The sequence below is a fragment of the Nesoenas mayeri genome, assembly GCF_963082525.1.
Source record: "Nesoenas mayeri genome assembly, chromosome: 1".
Classification (NCBI taxonomy): Eukaryota; Metazoa; Chordata; class Aves; order Columbiformes; family Columbidae; genus Nesoenas; species Nesoenas mayeri.
The window spans coordinates 56,534,647-56,549,449 of NC_137541.1; the positions used below are offsets into that span (position 1 = coordinate 56,534,647).

Below are 14,803 nucleotides of genomic sequence, written 5' to 3' on the forward strand. Positions count from 1 at the left end.
TGCAGGGAACAACCAGCTGCAGGGACACGTCCCATCACCCTTAAAATCCTCCATAATAAGTAACAGGTGTCTAACTCTGACTGCAAGCTCATGTTTGAGGAATACATACATATTTCAGAGATAATGGAAATGTACCACATTGTTAAGTCTGCTGCATAGTAGAGAAAACAAAAATACCCCGCTGTTGTTAAATGAGTGATAGGACTTTATAGATTGTTGTTTATCTTGGTTTATGACCAAACAAATGACATTTCCTAGACAAAAGAGTTAGCTTGTGGTCACTCTGTTCTTTAAAAGTAATGTGGACAATGGGAAAACAAGGCAAGATTGGCCTGAAATACACGGTAACTTCGTACAACTCAGTCCTGTCTGCAAAAAGAGACAGCTGGCAGCAGAGTCCCCACTGCTAGAAGTTCATCACCTGGATGCCAAATGTGTAACACAATGTGGCTACAAATACGGATTTGTGAAAATGCGCACCGGAGAGAGGGATTATTTCATACTGGAAGGCAAGGTCAGTATTTCAGAGAGAGCTCCAGGCAAACCGTCTCGCTTTAGTAATACTTATTGAGTCTTACAGCTGAGCCCTTCAAATCTAAGGGGCTGCTATCGTAACGCTGCCAAGGCCAGTGATGGATGTGGTGTCTGGTCTGTGCTGAGCACATCCAGACGGGCAGGAACAGCAAGTCCCCTGGGGCCACCTGCCCCTGCCCCAGCAATGCCACAGCAGGGCCATTCTCCAGCTCCCCACTGCCCTACCCAGGATGTGCCTGGTGCCTGGGGCTGTGGCTGTACACATTTTTTAACTTTAGGGGACAATGAGCAGTCTCAACACCCTAATACATCCCATCTCTCCCTTCTAAACTGCAGAGCAACCCGTATTTTCGATCACTGTTGCACCCTATCCTCCTCCTCCTTTCTGGCCTCACCACACAGAAACCGCTGTACAAAAACATAAAATTAGACTGAAACAACACAAAGTCCAAAGCAGATTTTGTTTGGTTAAGTTTTATTCACATGTACGGGGGCAGTGTCAGCTTTAGCTATCCAAACAAATACTCCAATGGGCATAGTTGAAGTGCGTCTTCTTTTGCCAGCACAGCAACCTGTGACTCTTTCACTTCTCTGCCAGTGCTGAAGCTGCTGCCACTGCTGACAAGAAGTGGCTGAGCAAGGGACAGTAGATGTTTAGTGCTGGCATGTTGGTCTCTTAACTCATCTGAGGTGGAGTTACACTGCAGTACCTTTGCAGCCCCTTTGCAAGGCATCAGTCAAATTCCCCTTTATATAAACTGGTTGGAGCAAGCCCATATAAAGAGAATTTACATGGCACTAAGGAAAGAGTATTGGACAAAACCCCTAACGTGGAAAATAGTGAGGAAAAGGAAAGCAGTAGGAAATGAGGAGGAAACTAGCACATGAGAAGAAAAAAGGGTACCCAGACCAGACTGGATGGGGATCAGCTTCCCTCACTAGTAACTGCTGTCTTGTCAGCCTGACACTGTTCAGCATTTTTATCCTTCCTCCTATTTTGCAAATCTGAATGCGGACCTGGTTTTTTTTTTTTCATCCTGAGAGCTGTAGTGTCCATCAGTTACTCAGGAAAAATTGTTTCTCAGTTGTAAACATATAGAGATTGAACCAAACTACATAATTTGGGACAAGGATTACCCCAAAGCCCTTAAAACCTGTGAGGGGACAACATGACTGCGTTTAGGTCCACAGTTTCAGTTAAAGCCCTTCTTCACACGTGCACTGAAGATCATTATATTAAAATTTGGGTTAAGGCAGAGTAAATGCTCTTATGACTCAGTAGTAATCCTTCCTATGAACAGATTTTGCAAATCCCACTCTGTCATTCCCACGGTCAAAAATGCAGTAAAATGCAGACATAAAGACATCTCCTAAAATCCAGAGCGGGCCAGCGCGAGTGGTGATGTCGAGAGACTGGAAGCCACTCATGCAGAAGGTCTGGTCCTCAATAGACTCCTGGAAGGGAAAGCAAATGTCCTTGGAGCCACCTGCTCCAGCCCCAGCTTGCGGGGGCAGGGAATGGGGAGTGGGAAGCCCACAGATACGCACCTTTACGACATATTGCTCTGCTGTCAGTTTGTACTCGTGGTGTCCGATCGTGAAGCTTATGTGAGGCAAGCTGGATAGTCTTCTGCAGTCTACAAGAAACTGTATGCGATGCACTGAATGAGACAGGATCCGTTTGCCTCTTTTTAAATATGGCTCTTTGGATCCAAGATTTTTGTGGCAGGTGATAGTGATTTTAATACGGGGAAACACCATCAGACTGATTTATGGCCCAACACTGCCCTCCAGCTGTCCAGCTCCTGCCCTGGGTCAAACCAGCCCAGCAGCCCAGACCACTGCAGCAAAACCCCTGAGGATCCAGGGCTGATGAAAACCCTCATGACCCCCAAAAGGGACAAGGTGAAGGAGCACTCTGACGTCCCCCCTGTACAGCTCAGAAGCAAAACGGAGCATGTGAGCCCTGGTGAACCCATGTTAGCAAGGTTTGCTGAGCAAAAGTCCTCTGATGCCCTGTCTGGGACTAGGTGGATGGAGCTGCCTCCAGCCCAGCACCCTACAGCTGCTGCTCACTCTGCTCCCTCCACTAACATCGTTGTTTTAGGGAAAAAAAGACAGTATGGAATACAGCACTTCATACTTATACTCCACCTTGGAGTGGGATTTAAAGAGCAGAAGAAAGAATAAACTCTGGCAGAGTCTTTCATTTCCATAAATAATACATTCACTTACAGTAACACAGAAGATCATTTCCTGGCCTTTCTACTTATTTCATGAAACAACTGGTGTCTTAATTTGTCCTGCAGAATGCTCTAAGCACCAGGAAGATCTTTGTTGTAAAGCGTAGTGTTTAAAGTCATTGCTTTAGAGGCTCCCTATAAGGAAGAATCTACTTTTGTTGTTATTGTTAAATCTGCTTTATGAAAACATAGACCTGAAACTTGTGTATAATTATCAAGTATCATACCATTAGAACAAAATAAACCATGGGATACAGAGGATGAGAATAAAAAAACCCAATATACTGGTTTGTAGGTGACAAGAAACAAGATATCATTCATTTACATAGCTTGTACATCCAGAACAAATTAAACCTTGCTGGAAAGAGATAAATGTTCTGGTAAAATTACTGATAGGTGCACCCACCTATACTGGGATAATTTTGAGTCAATAGTTATCTTGTCTGTATCTGCTACCAAAACAGTCATAGAAAGTCTTTTTTTCAGGATGCTTTTTTGGAGAATCTGAGATGTCGACTGAGTGTTCTTATGTCAGCACTGGAGTATATAAACTTATACTGCAATGACCTGTTCCCTGCTTATATTATGCCAATGTAAATACATTTGGAATACATGTTTTATCTATATCCAATAGTATGTGCTATTATAAAACCAACTTGTTATTAAAGCACACTGTTTGACATTTATCTGAAAATGTGAATGAAAACAAAATTTAAGGTTTAGTTGAGAAAGAACTAGAAGCCTCAGGAGTTACACAGATGCAACTCCAGGTCCTCCTCCTACAAAAGGATGCAGATTAAAAGTCCATTTTGTCTTTGATCATTACCCAGTGCACCAGGCAACCGTAACACTCTTAATTCTCTTCCAAATGTGGTTTAGCGTCAGGACCAAGACAACTGCGAAGTTAACAGCAATAGTAGGCAGCAGCTTTGCTTGGGGCACTGGAGCTGTGGCGATGTGATAATTACCCATGGGAGTCAGCCAAGGGCCAGCAATAAGGCACAGTAAAAATAAGCTGCTCTTTCCCTGGAGGTGGGTGGGTTTATCCGTCTCAGGCTTGTTATCTCAGTGCTTTAGATGTTACAAGGGTTTGGTCATGCTGTCTGAAAGCTGCCAGCAGGAGATGCAAAGGGTGGCAGGTGGCAGAGAGATGTCCCAGCCCATCCCGCAGGCAAGGTGGTGGGAAAGCCTGACATACCTTGCGCAACTTCAGCTCATCCAAGACCCACAGAGAGTCACGGGGAGCTGAGAACCACTTATCTGCTATGAAGCAGTACATCCAGGCCATTTTGGCCTGCTAGAGGAGATGGGGGTGCTCCTTGGAGGGCAGGCAGGAAACGAGTGGTGGGGATCATCAACAAGGGGGATGCGGGAGAGAGCAGTGGGGAAGAGAGGGAAGCCAGTGAGGAGACAGAGGGGTAAGGTTCAGGAGTAAGAGTAAGAGAAAGTGAGGTCTGTCTCGCACCCTGTGGCTCATCTGCCAGGAGTCAGCACTGTGAGCAGCACCACTGTACGTCCCTCCTGGGAGCCCTGGCACGACATCACCTGCTCTGCAGCAATCTGACAGTGAGAGGTCCTGTCAGTGCAGCCTTTGCGGGGCTGCAATTATGATACCTTTCATTTTCCGTTTGATGGTGGCAGGACTGGTCATCAGCACCGAACCCATCCTGCCTTGAGTGAGCCAATGGCTATAGCCAGTGACTTTGAAAGCAAATGCTCTTCTGATTTTTTCCAAAAGAAAATGATCTCTGATACAGAGTACAGATCAATTCCTCAAACAGATGCCAATACTGGAAAATACGGGAGAGGAGGTGGGCATTTTGGAGAAGGGCTGGGGCAAGGCAGATGGGTCAAAACTAGCTTGGCTCTGAGTTCAGTGTCATCCTGGAAACAAGGCTTCCTCCAAGACCTTTCTGTGAGACCTAACTTAGTTTGGTTATTTTCTCAGTTTTCCCACCCTATAAGCCCTTTGCACCAAATACCAGCTTCTCATCCCCTCTGGCTGTTTTCTGACTGTAAAGTTTTTACCTCTCCAGTATGCGACGGACTTGCCCCAATATACTCCTGTAATCGCCTGATTTGTGAAGAGGGGCCAGTGATAAGAGAAGTGCCCGAGTCAACGATGGCTTCGCAGCCATGGGAGCAAAATGCCACCCGGCCTTGGATCTTTATACTGTAAGTGAAAAACAAAACATCTTTAAGCAAATGGCATGTATATGTATGTAGACTGTGACTGAAGCAACATATTGCTGCTAGCTAAAGTACCAGAGTACAGACTGAACTTAAAACTAGCTGCCAAGCTTTGCTAGTCTTAAAAGACAAGAATGTTTTTAGGAGATAAGAATTAATAAAAGGAAACTACATGAGGAACATATCTCATCTGTGGACCCACCTTCCTCTCTCGGGACTCCTACAGCTCTAATCATTTGCTGCCTGCTGATGAGTTTGCCCTCACCCACAGATATGTGTCCTCATCATTTTATGCATTAGAGCAGAAATGAGGGGACACTGACTACTTTGGCCAAGTTTAACAGGAAAGATGAGAGTAGGACCTGGAGCTGGTTTTAGTTCCTAGGTGCCTTAACCTCTTAACTAAATAGTCCATCATGAGTCAACGTGACCATTGCTGTATCGTATTAAAATGTATGAAAATGCTTTCCCAGAAACCAGCTCCCCATGTCACAGCAGTTTTAGAGAGCTAATAATCGCTAGTCTGATCCTGGAAAACTCCTTTTGTCAGAGGCACAAGGGTAAAGCCCTGCAGCCGAGTCCTCCTACAGCTGTATCGCCAGGTGTTCCTGCCTCCGCAGGTTTCACCTGGGGAGGTCAGTTCCACCAGGTATTTCACACATACACACATTCATACATACATACATACATACATACTTGTTCAGATGTATTTGCCAGTAGCTTTTCTCAGTGACTGGGACCCAGTGGATAGAACCTTTGTAGAGGGAATGGTCTATCCCCCCCAGGATCAACTCACCACCATTCTCGGTGTCATCTTCTCTGAAAGCAGAAGACAGGTTAATACTGACATGGGAATGTACCAGCATGCACTGGTTATATTATACTTAAAAAGCAAAAGACAAACCACAGCCCTTTCTAAATTCAGGTTTGGATGGCTGAAAAGGATAATTTCTAAGTTATAGCTGCATAAGTCCCAATTCAGAGCCTCCAAACAATCTCTGAGAAGACTCACTGTAGGCTGCCGAGGGCTGAGATAAGCATAAGGAACAGATTGAGCCAGCTGCTGCTCTCACCTCAGAATAAACACTAGATAAAATGATGGAGTTGCGGATGGATCCAGATGAGGTAACAACACTGCTTTTCTGAAATGTGGCTACTTGGGTGTAGCATGGCATTTTTGTTCATCTCCACTGGCCAGAAGGAAACCTTTGGCAACTCACATACAGTGAGTCTAAGCCGGGAGCATTTTGTTTATGACTAGTTCCAAAATAATGTCTGTCCAAAAATTCATGGTCCTCTCCAGCACATTCTTCCTTTTCACTCCATATGTTTCAGTGTCAAATTGAAAAAAAACGGGTGGGGGGGGAAGTTACTTTTCAGAATTGAAGATTTCTACAGATGCATGGTTGTCTCAACAATTAAAATACATTTGCTTCTTTTTTGGCAGTATCACTTTAAAGACTGACCTTTTCAGATAGAAAGAGAAGATTGGCTCCTCTACCAGCTGCTGGTTCATGATGCTGTCAAACACGGGCAGAGCATTCCCCACTGCTAAGGAGGGGTAGCCCAAGCCCAGCACACCATCAAAATGGGCAAAGACAAAGGTTGATCCTGGTTCAAACACTGATTCACCAAAGTCCTGTCCCTTGATGGAGATGTTACTTATCTATTCAACACAAGTAAAAGTGAAGACGCCATCAGTTACAAGAAATTAGCCGCATTTCAGTTCCAGATCAATACATTCATTCTCTCTGTAAAGTCTGAATATCCTTGTGTGACTTGCATCAAGAAAGCAGGTGATCATTTGGTGAGAAAGCTATACCAATTCCTTTTAACACCTTAATTATGTGCGCGTTTCTTCATAAACCCAGGACAAGACCCAAGGAGAGAAGCAGAAATGTGAAATAAAATGTTAGGGATTTGTCTAGGTAGCCCAAACCTAGAGAAGCACCCAAACTTCTCAGCACACAGCTTGGTGAGACTTCGCCCTGATCTTGCCTAAACCAGGCAAAGTTTTCCAGGGTAAAGCCACTATCTGAACTGCTTTGAGAACCTGGTTGACCTGGAGGCTGACACCCATTTTAGGCAGAGTCTCACCTGCAGTGTGTCTTTGCCAGCAACGCCCAGAAGCTGTCCCGTGCCATACTGCAAGGAGAAGGCTTCCCCTCCGTGCTCGTACGAATCCGACAGAAAGGACTTAAATTTCTGGTGCACTCCTGCAGAAAAGAAATTACACTTGTGCATGGAAGGGAGGTCCCTGCAATGTACCCGCTCCCCAATACAAGCCGAGGTGCAGGTAAGGCAGATCTTTGCTTGTCTTATGAGAAAAGCATTGATGGACATGCCCATTACCGCGCAGACAGACCAGTTTTTCTGTACCTCAAGGGTTGTTTTGGGTTTTAAATGTAAATCAAAAGTAAAATGGGCATTTCCACCACTATTTGTAGCTCTCTCAGAATTATTTTCGTGACTTTCACCTCAGGCACCTGATGGTGCGGAGGGACATTTGTCAACTGCAGCCAGCACCTGTCCTGGCTGTGGGGTGGCACAGAGGGGCAAAGACAGAGGATCAAGCCGTGAAGGGGAGAGTGGCCCTCAAGGGGGCTCCACACCATCCCCCCCTCCCAAATCCCTGCTGCTCCTCAGGAAAGGATAAATGGCTGAGGTACCCGAAATACAAGAGGCGTAAGGGAGGGTGACATTTCTTACTGCAGGCTTCGCTGATGCAATAAGCAGAAGGGACCCAGAAATTGGAGGAGCCGGTGTCAAACACGACGGTGAACCTCTGTGGCGGTGTGCCAACGCTCACGACTCCGTAGTACTGCGCCTGGGGGAGGAACAACCCGGTCAGCCCCAGCCTGCCTCCTGGTGAGCCATTCCTGACGAAAAAGGAGACTTGGGAGCACCACACGCCACTTTCTCAGGGGAGTTTGGTGCAACTTCATCTCAAGGTAAATGCACGCCACAGGGAAGCGTGTCTGGCTCCATGAGTGGCTGCACACATAACAATGCAGCATTTTTGAAGCCATTTAAGCAAACACTCAGTTGGGTTCCCCATGAAGTCAACAAGCTCTCGTGCACCAGCTTCAGTGGTGGCAAGGTCAGCCCCAAGGCAAAGCTCCCACACGGCCACACGGGCTTCCAGGCAGCTCCCTACAGATGTCAGTGAGAAATCAATGAGGCAGAGACAGCACAACCCACCTCTGCCAGTATCAGAGGGCTCTGACCGGTGGCATCAATGCTACCACAGGCGTCTGAGCTTTTTCCTTTGTCATTAGCAGCTATTAGCAAGTCAGAACATTAATTCTGTTTCACCGACTGTATGTGATGTACTGAACAAAGTTCATCCACTGGGTAAAGAAACCACTGACCATCCTCACATGCCAGTTGAAGCGAGAGATAATCTATGAACACATGAATGCTGGAGTGAAGAGCTTATCCGCATCCCGAATGCAAGTGTCCAAGTGCCCCTATCTGGCCCTATAAGAGCACTTCAGCATTAAGAGACCTATTTTTAGGAAGAGGCATTTCTGGAATTCAAACCCAGATAGAAAAACGATACCCAGTGCCAAGCCTTTTGTGGCAATACAAATATCTGAATATGTAACTTCAAGTGCATACTTGTTAATTAATGCACTGAATACAGTTTCTGGCCCTGGAGTTTATGGTCTGAACGGGATAATCACAAGAAGGCAAGCAAGTGCACCATTTAAGAGAACATCCAGCTGTACAGCAAGATCTTATTTCTTCCTATATGAAACAAACTTTTATTGATTAATCTGTAAAGTGAGGCAGCTCTAAGACATGTTGGTCAAAAAAAAAAAGCACTGGTAAAGTGACTCTTTTTGTTGTTATTTTGAGATTTATCCCTCTTTGAAAAGCTTTAAAGCAGGCTGAAATTTTTCAGTCTCCTTTGTTCTCCTTCACACAGATCTCTAGCTCTTCTTGACAGGTTTCTTTAGGGCTATTAAGTGTCAGGAAGTTCTTGCTGAATTAATTTGTCTTTCTCTTCCCCGTTTAGATGCAGCCCCCGCAACATGTCTGCAAATTAGCTTTCCTTTAGAGAAACATAACAGAATAACGAAAGAAAATAGAAAAAAGAGACAAGCAAATGGACAAAATGCTAAATCCAGGAAAGACAGTTTACAAAAATGCTTGACCTGCTGACTTGCCTGTCTGAGATCCAATGAAACTCATATTCCTTTCTCAGTTTAGATGGCAAATTCAGCCATGTCTGTGTGAGACCCAATTTGGTCTCAAATATTTAGTACATATTAAGCTCAGGACATAAGAGAAAAATGAAAACTCTACTTAGGTCTTTGTTATCACTGATTTGTGATTCCACATGATCAAATAAAGGAGAGTTAGGAGATTTTTTTTATAACATGCAAACATCCAAGTTTCTGATAAATAAATATAGTTAAATGAAGTAACCAGATTCTGCTACTAAAAACCCAGTCCTGATCCAAGACTGGCACAGGCAAACCTTCCACATTTGTTTGGAGACACAACCAAGCCCAATACACATCTGTACAAAAATAAAACTTGGCACAGGACTTGGCACTGCTGCACTACATCAGCTTTCTACCCAGGTGCCATGCTCACCTAGATCTCTATGTGCTTTGTTTTGCAGACTGGTAAACTAGCTTTTGATGATCTACTATTATAGCACAGAGCAACAAGCCATCTTGAGCCCTATAATTTCACTGAGAAACTAGGTTTCAAACGTGTTGAGAAAAAAATCTGCCTTCAAGAGAACGACGAGTCCTCATGATTGCATTACCAAAACTGTACTTACATTCATGTAATCATACAGCCTTTCTGAAGCGGTTCCTACCGATAAAGCAATATCCGCAGGGAAGCAATGCAGGTACCTCCGGGCAAAAACGTCAGGGTGGTGATTCCTCCAAAATTCCTCTAAATCTCCCTTTTCCTTCAGCTGTTTCGTGATAGATTTGAATCGAATGAGGGGGATTCTATACAAAGAAAATAAACACACAAAAATTAATTGGTTCTCCTTTCTAGAGCTCTCATATACTCTTTTTTTAAATTGTTTTTTTTCATTTTTGAGATGTCAGGTAGCAACAAGCACAGGTCACCCCGGGAAGCCAGCTGAGATGCGCCAGCAATGCCAGACGTGTTTCTTACCGTTCTACGGCCACAGTGAACGGGATGTAAACCACAGCCAACAGTATCACCCTCATGGCTCCAGGCAATTTGGAATCTAATGACACTCATTTACTCAGAAGTCCCTTTTTTATACCCCGTTGCCAGCTGAGGGCCACGCGCCAGGTCAATCAATCACAGGAGGTCAGTGCTTTGGCAGAAAACTGATTCATTTGCTCTCAGAGTAACTGCTGGATTGTGCAAATATTGGTGTCCAGTGGAGCTACTAAGGCACAGATGATCAGGGCACAGTGTAGACCAAAGAGATATTTTATTAACGATCCTTAATGTCTTTTACATAAACATAATAAACGGGATGAGCTTGGCTCCCACTAGCATGGGAAGGAGGTGATGGTCTGAGGACTTGACTGGTGCCCTCCAAGTAAGCTGCTTTTTAATCTTGCTTCAGTAACAAGTGGTCCAGAAGTGTCTGACACAAAGAAAGATAACATAATATATATTAACTTTCCCCTTTTACATGGATACGTTTCAGCAGGACTGAGCAGATGGACATTTGATAGGGTTGTGACAAGTCATCTCCTAACAACTGAAAATTAATCCCCTATTTATGGGAGAGCTCTAGTCCAAACATAAATGTGCTTGCCACTCCTCAATAAACGGGTCTTAAAAGTCCAAAAGATGACAGCCTGCAACACACAGTAATAAACAGCCAGTGGTTTAGTACATATTTCAGCCAGACATTTGGAAATGCTCACTTGGATTTATTTTCCTGCGTGTTAGCAGTTCCCACCCCTGCCTGGCACTTGGTTTCAAGTCAAGTTGGCAGAAAAATGATGGTGTCAGGAAGAGGCACTGCCCTGACAGAGAGCAGCCCCAAACCCATTAGCCGCCCGGGAGGAAGCTCAGCACTGAGTCTGCAATTTACTTATGAGACTTTTTGAATCTTCCTTCTGCACAAGAATGTTGGTGAGCAACTACCGCAGCCTAACATGCATTAAGGCTACATTTGAATAATCAGCCTTTTTTGTTCAAAAGACTATGCTAAGATGCTGGGAAAAGAGCAATGAAGATGTTTCCCTGAAGTACCTCACTTATTTAAAATAGACTGCTCACCATGTGAAAGTGAACTGGAACCAAGCAAATCACCCCAAAAGAGACCCAGCATGTGAGAACGCATGGCAAAGAATGAATGTCAAGATCATGTAGGAGGCCTCATCTGCTCTAGCAGCAACACTTCAGTCAAGAAAATACAACAGGAAGAAAAAAACCAAACCACATAGCGTTTGTGAGTGAAGAAGGGGTCTAAAGACCCGTCACAGACTTTAAATAAATGTAAAGTGAATATTCAGTAGCACATACTAAAGACATTCTTAAAAATTGTTCCTTTAAGTCTCTTCTCTTGTTATGTCAGGCTGACTGAAGACAGGTATGAGAACATTAAAATCAACTGATTTAGAGCTCTATTGATTAGCCCCCTGAATTTTGAAATGCATGTTTTGCTTTTTCAAACTTACCTGCAAAATTGTGAGGGCTACACAACCTGCTGGTGCCACAACACTGCTGTGTGCAGTGCTTTGGATCTGAAAAAACACCTGCATCTCTAGTCTAATCTTTTGTTTAAAAAAAATAGCACCTCAAAAATGCAGGAATATTGATTTCCATTATATTGTGATTTTTTTTTTTAATTGCTCTGAGCAGTCGTCCTTGTTTTTTTCTGGACTCAGAGATTTTATACAAGTTCTCAGCAAGTGCCTCAGCACCTTTTCTGTCCCACAGCCATCCCAGCCACCGAGCTGCAGGAGCTGGGTGCTGGAAATGAGAATGGTGAGCAATAGCTGCGGTCACTTGTGAACTTCCAGAAAGTGAAGGTGTTTCTCAAGGGGCCTACACGTGCCACCTGATGCGCAGCAGAGCAGATGTCGTGCCCTCTGGTAGGGCAGCGTCGCTTTGATGAGAACAAGACAATGTCGGTGCCGAGCGCCTTTATCGCTTGAACTTTTCCTCAAATGCCACAAGTGCTTCTGGGAAGTCATTAGTGCTCATGTTGGAGGGCATCAGGATAACGTTGTAGACATGAAGTGGCTTTCAAAACACCGCCCTGGGTGTACTGAGGGGACTGCCTTTGCCTTAGAGCCTCCACTGAGTCGCTGATCCTCAGAAGGATCAAGATTGTTTGTTTCGTTGCAAATGTAGCCCTTTATTATCCCACCATACGAAGGTTATATTTTTCCCCAAATACTCTGATCTCACAGTGTGTTCCAAGCAGACATTCATTTAGCCAACAGAGGTACAAAATGCAGCAACAAAAGGTCATTGTGACTTTTTTTGATAAGCCGGAGTAATGATTAAACTACAATGCGGAGGATCCCTAAGAAATAGTTGTCTGAAGCTTAGAAGTTTCATTAAGTAGAAATAACTCAAGTAGAAAAAATATATGTGTATGTGTCTATAGACATAAGGTATACTGCGAAATTATTTATTTCCATATGAATTATTAAGAAAAATGTACCTAAACTATATTGTTAATATATTCTTATTCAGGCTTTTATGCCTGATTAGGCACTTGTCTTTCCCATGGATGTAAATTCATTATTATTTACACCAAACGCATTTGGTTTTCCACACCTGAAGCACAGAATGTCTCAACACAGCAGGGAGCCTTGTCTCTCGAAGGTGCCACAGACATTTAGAAATGGAAACACATACAAAACCCTGCTGAAGGCCATGGAAATATTTTCAAAAGAGCCAGACCTCATTCCACGGCAACAGTTTGGAAAAGGACGCCCTGTGAAATCCATGAATGACACGTTCCCCACGGTGCAGTGTCAAAGCAGTGAAGAAGTGGCTGCTCTGAAATGCTCATTCCACACAAACTGACTGGTGCCGTTGGGATGCTGCTCCCAACATGTCCTGCTGTCTGTCATGAGAGAAGATTTTCAGCACCTTTCTTCCACAGCACGGCCACAGATGAGTGTGACGTATCTTTGTTCTCCAGGTTTGGTATTCTGCCCAGCTTCTCTGTCCAAAACCTATTTTATGGCACTCAGGTCACAGCACTTGCTGTTCTCCATCCTGCTGCAATACTGGTCCCCAGATGCCCTCTCTGTTGTTCTCCTCCCCCAGGAAACCTCCATAAATCCTTCATACCACCACTGCTGCGTGCCATAGCCACTCATCTTGCAGGGAAACACTAGTAAACATCCTATAGCCTATACACAATTGATAGCTAGCAGCTGCTTTACATTTGAAAGCAAGTGATGGCAATACAAATCTGTATTACCAGATTTGACCAGAGATCCAGAGGCCACCTTAACTGTTTGGTATCACCTTTTTCTCAATCTTCTGTTTGTCCTGCCTTTGGTTTTTCCCAGAATACGTGGCCCTCAGCAATTGCGTATTTTGCTTGTGTAGCACCTAATGCCCAGAAACCGACTGCAGATTGTTTGGAGTATCCTCCCTAAACTGCGGTAAGTGTGGAAAATTACAGAAATGAGCTGTAGATATCAAAGTATAATAGAAAGACAACTGCTGGAAAGGCTACTCCACCTTAAAACATTCTGCTAGCTTTCAAACCCAAAGATTATAGTAGAGCTATGGCCAACATGCAGGTGGGACAATATCCAAGAAAGCTTAAGCCAGCAGCAGCTCAAGAAGTCAAAGTATACAGAGGTGCCTACATGTGGCAAAGTTCTTCCTAAAAATCAGAGGTGCCCTGACCTGAGTAGCAATGGGTCTTGCTGAGAGGAGAGGCACAGTTTACACTGGTACATCAAAATAGTAATAACTTTTAACATCATATTAATCTCACTCATAACAAGGGATAATCTTGATGGAATTAAATCCATGGCGGTTCCTTGCCAGGTTTTGGTACGGACACAGGAGCTGCAGTAGCACGGTCAGAAGGCGGCTGGAGAGCAGCCTTGGCAGGCTCTCATAGTAAGGTTATTAAGCAAGGATTCAGACAAGAAGCAAAACACAATGTAATGAAAAAGGCCCTACACAGTCAAGAGTGCCAGGGGCTGTAGTAAACACCGTTAAATTAGGAACATAAATAGTAGAACAGCTCAAGATAGCAGTTTGCCAAGTATTTGTGTTAAAGGTTTAAGATAAGTGCTGGGTGGCAAGTTACACTCTGAAATTATGTATTTGGCACCTTGCAAAGTAAATCCCTAAAAGTGCCACTCGTCTGGAAAGTCAGTCAAGTCTTGACAGGCATTTTAAACAACAATTCAATTACATCCGACATTTCCGCTGAAAGTTTCATGAAAGCTAAACATCTGAGTTTAAAAATTTGGTCTTCCGTGGTGTTTACTTTCCCAAGCCAATCCCCGCGGCCAGCAGTGGCTGCACAGCCAGCACAGCCAGAGGGAGAGGTGAGGGGCTGGGGCATGCGGCAGCAGCTTGGGGCAAAATCGGAGAACATTGACAGTGTACAGGAAGAGGCAAGAAGGAATGTTTTTGGGGAGTGGTGAATGTGAGTGAGAGAAGGAGGCCTGCGCTCAAAGTCATCCTGTCCGTAATCCCCGTCACCAAACACTCATTCGGTTATCAGAAACATTTCAGAGCCCTTGAGATTAATGGCTGGTGCCAAGTAAACAGAGCCTTATATTGGGACAACAGAGTTACCGGCAGGCCAGTGCACATCAGGAGGAGACCGAGGCGGGCTCCTGTCCCTTGCAGTCCCGGCGATCCCCAAACAAAGTCCCGGG

General features: G+C 44.4%; 1 protein-coding gene across 1 annotated transcript; it reads right to left on the minus strand.

Moving 5' to 3' along the window:
* Positions 1–1,809: 1,809 nt before the first annotated feature.
* Positions 1,810–10,171, minus strand: LOC308052961 (cathepsin E-A-like; the record flags this gene model as incomplete). Its single annotated transcript, XM_080363676.1, has 9 exons — positions 1,810–1,989; positions 2,083–2,181; positions 4,806–4,950; positions 5,664–5,786; positions 6,434–6,633; positions 7,065–7,183; positions 7,677–7,794; positions 9,766–9,943; positions 10,116–10,171. The coding sequence occupies 9 exons, from the start codon at positions 10,169–10,171 to the stop codon at positions 1,810–1,812; spliced, it is 1,218 nt and encodes a 405-aa protein (XP_080219802.1).
* Between the last annotated feature and the right edge of the window lie 4,632 nt (positions 10,172–14,803).